This window comes from Berghia stephanieae, chromosome 9 (assembly GCF_034508935.2).
Source record: "Berghia stephanieae isolate SIO BIC M18660-M18661 chromosome 9, UCSD_Bste_1.3, whole genome shotgun sequence".
NCBI lineage: Eukaryota > Metazoa > Mollusca > Gastropoda > Nudibranchia > Aeolidiidae > Berghia > Berghia stephanieae.
Genome location: NC_088368.1, coordinates 30,382,523 through 30,390,022, shown reverse-complemented (window position 1 = coordinate 30,390,022; position 7,500 = coordinate 30,382,523). Strand labels below are relative to the sequence as shown.

At 34.7% G+C, this 7,500-nt stretch overlaps 1 protein-coding gene across 1 annotated transcript in view; it reads right to left on the bottom strand.

Annotated features, from left to right (window-relative positions):
* The window catches only part of LOC144979187 (uncharacterized), a 179,406-nt gene that overhangs the window by 88,710 nt on the left and 83,196 nt on the right, over positions 1 to 7,500 (bottom strand). The window contains exons 8-9 of the mRNA XM_078925797.1: positions 6,971 to 7,075; positions 5,342 to 5,389 (exon numbers count right to left, since the gene is read on the bottom strand). Coding sequence (XP_078781923.1) covers positions 5,342 to 5,389; positions 6,971 to 7,075 — 153 coding nt within the window. The remainder of the gene's footprint in view (positions 1 to 5,341; positions 5,390 to 6,970; positions 7,076 to 7,500) is intronic.

Here is a 7,500-nt window from a genome sequence, read left to right as displayed (position 1 = left end):
TGTGTGTGTGCCTGGTATCAATAGGTTTTAAAAACAATAACAGCTTAGTCATTTCAAACGTGGGATTTATGCAAAAATATTCATGCATCCACGGTAGATATTTCATGACTCATGACTTCGTATTCATAAGTGCGTATGCGCACGTGCGTCCATGTGTGCTGTTGGTATAATAATAATAATAATATGTGTAACAGAAGTGTGTATCACGTGTGTGTGTGTGTGAAGTGTGTCACGGTGTGTGTGTGTGTGTGTATGTGTGTGTGATGCAAAGAATATGAAGCGATCGCACAATACATGTCTTTTTTCTGTCAAACTGCTCTTCTTCTTCAAGTACCAAGTCTGTGCCAGACATCGGTGATCATAGTACGCCATGCATTCATCTCTCTGATCAGAAAACCTCAGAAAACGAATATTACTCTTCTCTTTCTTTGTCACCCATCTATTCAAATATTATGTTTTTCTTGGTCTACTTTATTCTTTTTACCTTCTATCTTTCCTGTGAGAGCAAGAGGTTCAATACATTTATGTCGATTTAAGTACCCTAAAAATTGCATTTGTCTTTTTCTTATTGTGCGAATTAGTAACCTTTTAGTTTCAGCTTGCTCTTATACTTCTTCATTAGTTTTCTTCTCTGTCCATGAGATTCTTAACACCATTCTAAGAAACCACATTTCTGATGCCTCCAGTTTCTCTCTAATGTGTTCTGTAATTGTCCAGCTTTCGCAGCCATATAATAATACTGACCATACATATGCCTTCAAAACCCTATGTTTTGTTGTTATTGAGACATTGTGGTTTTTGAAAATTAGACTCATTTTATTAAAACTATCTTTAGCTATTGCAATTCTTCGTTTTTTTTTGCGTGCTACATCTGCCATCTGAATTTATTATGTATCCAAGATATTTAATTGTCTAAACTTGTTTTAAAGTTTGTCCTTTGCTTATTAAGTTACATGTTGGATTTCTTTCTCTCCTTGATACAACCATGCATTTTGCCTTTTTACATTTAAATATAAACCCATACATTCACTCTCTGTAACTACTTTATCAAGGAGTAATTGTAAAATTTATTTTGAGTCTGAGATTAGTGCTGTGTCATCTGTATACCTCATATTGTTGATATTCTCACCATTGATCTTAATGCCTGGACTATCTTCTAAAGTTCTAATAATTGTTTCGCTGTAGATATTAAAAAGGTCTTGTGACAAAACACATTCTTGCCTAACACCTGTCAAACTGAACGAGAAAATTGAAACTTTTCCGATAATATTTTCAATAGGGAACAACATTTCGTTGTAAAAAAAAACCGATGCCAATCCCATTTGAAGTGTAAAACCCCTCTCTCGGAGGAATGGATCATGACACACCTTGCTTGTATCATTTATCTTCAGATTTCAGAGTGATGACATTGCCGATCAACTGGCCAAAGAAGGAGCCCAAAAGGAACAACCGAAGTCGTCAATCACTTACCATCAGCAAAAGAAAATAATAAAGCTAAAAATAGACAAAGAAATGAATGACACACACCTGGAACACAACAAGCAGGATCCAATCCATGCCATTCAGCGAAGTAGCCAAGTCACTCTATTCCGCCTCCGAACAGGACACAATAGACTAAGAGGATATATGTTCACAAAGCTAGGTATTGGAACAACCCCTTATTGCCCATGTGGAACCGACCATGAAACCACTTTACATGTGCTTATGGATTGCCCATTATACAACGTGCAACGTTCGAACCACTGGGTCACCCCTACAACACTCAACACAAAGCTCTATGGTGAGGCTGAGGACCTAAAGCGGACCACAGACTTCATAGCAGATATCGGACTGCAGCCATAGATGTCCATCAGAGGAACGAAGAAGAAGAGTGATGACATCTTATTTTCTAGTCTAAATTTTCCCTGCCTGGCCGTCAATGAATTTCATCCATCCTCGCTCTTTTATGTAAGAATCTCCTACTCATCCTGCTACTAAAAAAGTTATGCCACTTTTATGTAACCTATTCAGTATTAGTACTCCGAAGGAATGGTTACATACATATTCCGAGGGATTTAGGAACCAAAAGAGCAGAGGACCTGTAGGGGGAGGGGGGGGGGGGGCAGCGTTGCTCAGCGGTACGGTCTTTGCTTCGTATCCGAAAAGTACCGAGAGTTCGATCATCCGCCTCTGCCCTAACTCAATATGCGGCCGACACTGAGTTATTCCAGTCTAGACCCAGAAAATAAACCCTAGAGACAAATTTGTCCTATGGGATGAATAAAAGGAATTTTATTTTATATTTCTATTTTTCTTTCTTTGTCACGACTTTTCTCGCCTATTCACTTTATTCAGCTTTACTTTTAAATAAAAATAATATCCAATCATTGGACGGCAATAAATCGCGTGATATATGACTCGATTGGACGAAAACCTAACAAATCACGTGATATATGACTCGATTGGACGAAAACCTGACAAATCACGTGATATATGACTCAATTGGACGAAAAGCTGAACATGATAGATTGCTTCGATCCTTATAATATTGATTTGAATTGAAAATCAACCTGAAACATAATTTATCAACTTAACCATCATGTATGGTTTATCTTTGACTTAAAGAAATCAGTAAAAGCTCCTAAAAGAGTTTGGTTCACGACGGTGCAGAGAAGTAGATATATACCAACAAAAAAAAAACCCAATTAACTCACCACCCCCCCCCCCCCCCCAACCCCCCAACCCAACGCGATTCATCCATCAAACATGAATTCAATCCAATAGTATTCCTATAAATTCTATGAACACAAAGTAATCAAATCTTCCAACGAGTTATAAAGAACGACCGCTGACTGACACGACATGGCATGCATACACTTACAAATAAAGTATACAAAATAAAACCTGAAAGCAGAACACAACCAGCACACAGTGACAAAACACCTTTTTTTCATTTTGTCCAGAAATGTTTAAATATTCAATTATCAATGAATTAAATAATATGTATCTTTTAAGCTCTGTGGCCGGTTTTAGATTTAATGCCCAAAAAAATTCATTAAAAAAATAATAATAAATTAATTAATGATGATACTACTACTACTACTACTACTACTACTACTACTACTACTACTACTACTACTACTACTACTACTACTACTACTACTTACTAGTACTACTACTACTACTACTACTACTACTACTACTACTACTACTACTACTACTACTACTACTACTACTACAACTACTACCACTACTACTACCACTACTAATACTAGTAACAATAATAATAATAATAATAATAATAATAATAATAATAATAATAATAATAATAATAATAATAATAATAATAATAATAATAATAATAATAATAATAACAATGATAACATTTATAGAGCCCCTATCTTCATCTAAATTGTTCAATGGCGATTTTCAAGACATAGGTCAGGTGCCTTGAGAATTTAAATAATATTAAAGGTTACAATTGTATATGATCTATAATACATTAAACTATACTGACGCCAATGGAATATGAAGAATGAGGGTTTGAAATATTAAGGAACTGTTAATAATCTAAAATAATCTTTTCTCAGACTAGACTTGAAACACCCAATAGGATGTGAGCACCTCGATTCTAATACAGACCGAGAGAGAATTCTAGGTTGATGATAACGCAAAGTTAAATGCATGTAAAAAAACAAACAAACAAAAGAGAAAAGAACAAAACAAAGATGCATGAGCTTTTATATAGAGCAATATCCACTAAACGTGCTCAGAGCGGTTTACAAAGGGTCCCTGTCCAGCAGCAACACATAACATGTAGAACGAGACATGACGCCTGTTAGGCGATTTTACAAAATTGTTTTCCGACAAAGACAACGCTGTTAACGGCCAGATACTCATTTTACACCTGAGTACGGTGAGAGAATATGAGTAAAGAGCCTTTTCCAAGAACTAAACTATGCGCCGAACGAGGCTCGAACCCAGGACCTTCCGATCCGAAAGCGAGTGTCATACCGCAGAGCCACATAGCCGTACAATCATAATGGCATATGTACGAAAAAAACAACAGCAAAACAATTTTTTTTCATTTCAAACTTTGTAATAACAGCTACGTCATAGGGAATGTTACTATGGGCTCTAACGGGTTAATTTGACAAGTATATTAAATCTAAGACTTCCGATCAGTCTCAAAAATAGTCTCTGGTTTCATACATTGAACGAGTTGAAAGCCATCTTAATCTTATGTTATCGATGTTTGACGTAAAATATTCTCAATTTCGGCCAAAGTTTAAATTAGGTGTTTTGTCAGTGTGCGTCAGAAAATGTAAAAAAAAAAATAGAAAAAGAAAAAAGAAAATAGCAAATGGTGACACCAAATGGGATCTACCGCCTCAATCTGGTAACATTTTGGGATGAAATAATATGATGAACATTACTGCCATACTCTTTAAAAAAAGAAAATGGCCGGAAAACTCATTTTCTGGCCATTTTTAAAATGTTCTTTTTCATCATTAGTACAAAAGCCAGTCTAAATATTGATACCTATGTTGAATAATCAAATGAGTCTAAAATATTGCCGAGAAGGCGCTAGTTTAAGACAAAAACATGAAAATGTGTAAATACGAGTAGTAAATGAAATAGTGACGGACAAATCATTTAACAAAATACAAGATAACGTCATCGGGATAGGCTTTTTTGGGTTGTTTTTTTTTTTTTTTTTTGGTTCTGTTTCTGAGTTATATTTTGTTTTTGTTATTTTTGTTTTGATGTTTTTCATTGTTTCTTGGTCCTTTTCTTTATTTTTGTTGGTTTTGAATGTTTTGTTTTGTTTTATTTTGTTTTATTTTGAATTTTTTTGTTGGGTCTTTTTGCTCGAGAAGTATGCGTGATTTTAGTTTAGCTTTGCTTTTATTTTTTAATCATTTATTTTAATACTCTTATTTTTTTTTTTTTTTGCTTTGTCTGTCACTTTCAATGCACACCTTTTCATAGAGAATAAACATTCTATCATAATTCTAGTCAATTTAGATTTGAATATAATTTTTCATTTTCAGGGTCGACCCAGACCAGTTTGAGGCGGAGGTTTATATGCATTGACGAAAAGCAACTGTAGTTTCCGGGTCTGAAAATAATAACAGTGGACACCAACAATAATAATCCCTCCCATGCTTCCATTAATGATGATGATGATGATGATGATGATAATGATGATGATGATGATGATGATGATGATGATGATGATGATGATGATGATGATGATGATGATGATGACCATGATGATGATGATGATGATGACCATGATGATGATGGCAATGATCCTAATCAAAGATTTTCCCAAATAGCAGGACGTTTCGGATGTTACCTTCAAGTAATGGAGGCAAGGACCTGGATCTATCTTTTTCATATATTGCTGGGTGTGGGGGAAGGGTGAGTGAGGTTGAAATTTGCATATTATTCAATATGAACTTTTAGTCGAATCACAATAAAATCATATAGAACGTGTAATCATTTACAGATAAACACTATGCTATGGAATGGTATTACTCCTCCAGTAGCTATATTTATAAATCTTCAGAGTTAACAGAAGTAAATTTGAAAAAAAAACAAGATCAAAAAAGAAACATGAAATATTTTAACGTAAAGACAATATAAAAATTTGCATCATATAAATCTTATAGTAAAAGGTATTAATCAAAAATAGTGGTAAAGTAAAAACATATTTGGCAACGTTTTTTAGGAAGTCGATAAAAGGCCAAAGAAATGTTAAATCTACATTTTTTGGGGCCAGTTAAAAAAAAAACAACCCGAAAATCAATCTTAAAGAATCTAGCATATTCCATGGACATTAGTTGTTCGTTTCATCTTTTTACGAGCGAGGATGGCGGAATGAATGAATTATTGGATTCTAATGTAAGGGTCTTAGGTTTAAGTCTCACTTTAAGTTTGAACTGTTGCCTGTTTCTCTTCCTTTTTTTTGGCGTGAAAAAAATAATTAAACTCCAGTTTTCTCACATGGACAATACTTGCCATATTCTGAAAAAAAAAACACTCATTTAAAATTTTTGCCAGAAGACTCGTTCTTCAAATATCGTTCGATTAAAATAACTCTCGTCTTGCAAAAAACTTCTCAACCCTGGGTTTTTATGGAAGTCCCCGGTTTGAAATTTGTTGTTTTTTTTTTACCAAGATGAGCGTTATTTTAATCGATAGATGTTTGAAGTACGGCGGGTTATCTTGCCAAAATTTTCAATAAGTGTTTATCCAAAGCACAGCAGAATGTTGGTGATTCCTTTTAGACACTGGACTTCCTCATGTGGAATGCCTAGGCAACCTAATCTTTCGAATTTCAGAGAAGCTATTTATTTGTACTTCATATCCTTATTTCAACACAACACCATCCAACAAATCAGTGCTAGAGGGAAAAGTAGCTGGAAGAAAGGCACGGGGCAAACCAAGAAAGTCCTGGATAGGAAAGGTGGAGGCAATACCTTACAAAAAGATAATCGACTGCTCGGATATTGCCCGTCAGAGTGAAGAATGACGCACCATGAAATTCAAGCTCTGTAGGGAGGCGGAACTCAATTAAGATAAGAATCCTTATTTCAAGCAACTAAGCCAAAGTGATCAATAATATCTAAGTAATAGTTTATAAAATGTCGCATCCAAATTAAGAGATTAGCGGGTGTTCATTTAGAAATATAACAGTGAATGAAAAACAAAATAGAAAGTCTTTTCTAACAAGCATAGCGATTAGAAGTCACAGAGGTAATCAATTGCGGAGAAGCTATTTAAATTTTATATCCTTATTTCAACCGAATAAGCCAAAGTGAGAATAAATCTTCTTAATAGTTTCTCAAATGTCACATCCAAATGAAGATATTAGCTGGTGATCATTTAGAGTGATAGAGTGAATGAAAAACAAAACAAAACAAGTCTTTTCTCAAACAGGGTTAGTCGTGAGTTTGTTACTTTCCATCTCGTGTGGACCTACTTTTTAGTGGCGGAGCGTTTCCATCTGTTGTTGCACCCATCTTTCTGAGTTGATTCCTCCGCCAAGTTGGGCTGTGCCCCAGATAACTGACTGTTGACCCCGTACCTGGGAAGCAATTTGTTCATTCAAGTAATACAAAATGCATAATATAATATGTAAAATGACCACGAAATGATTTCATATTCTGAGGATAAAACATCCCTGAAAACAGAAGGCAATTTTATAGGTAAAACTTTGCATGCGAGAGAAAACGATTGAAGAGTAGAATCAAGCAATTAGAACAAGTCATATAATAGATTTATTATTAGATAAAGAACAAATGTCATGACATGCTCTTTCTTATTTTTAAACATGGCTGTCATAAGCATGCGCAATGCAACCTTTTCATTCATTTTGAATTGTTTGTTATATCATGCCTTCGAAGAGCTTCTCCCTACGTTATATACTACACCCCTGGTAATTGAGATCTAAATCGATATCTCAGTGATGATTATTAAACATTAAATTTATATAGTTCATCAAATCAGTGC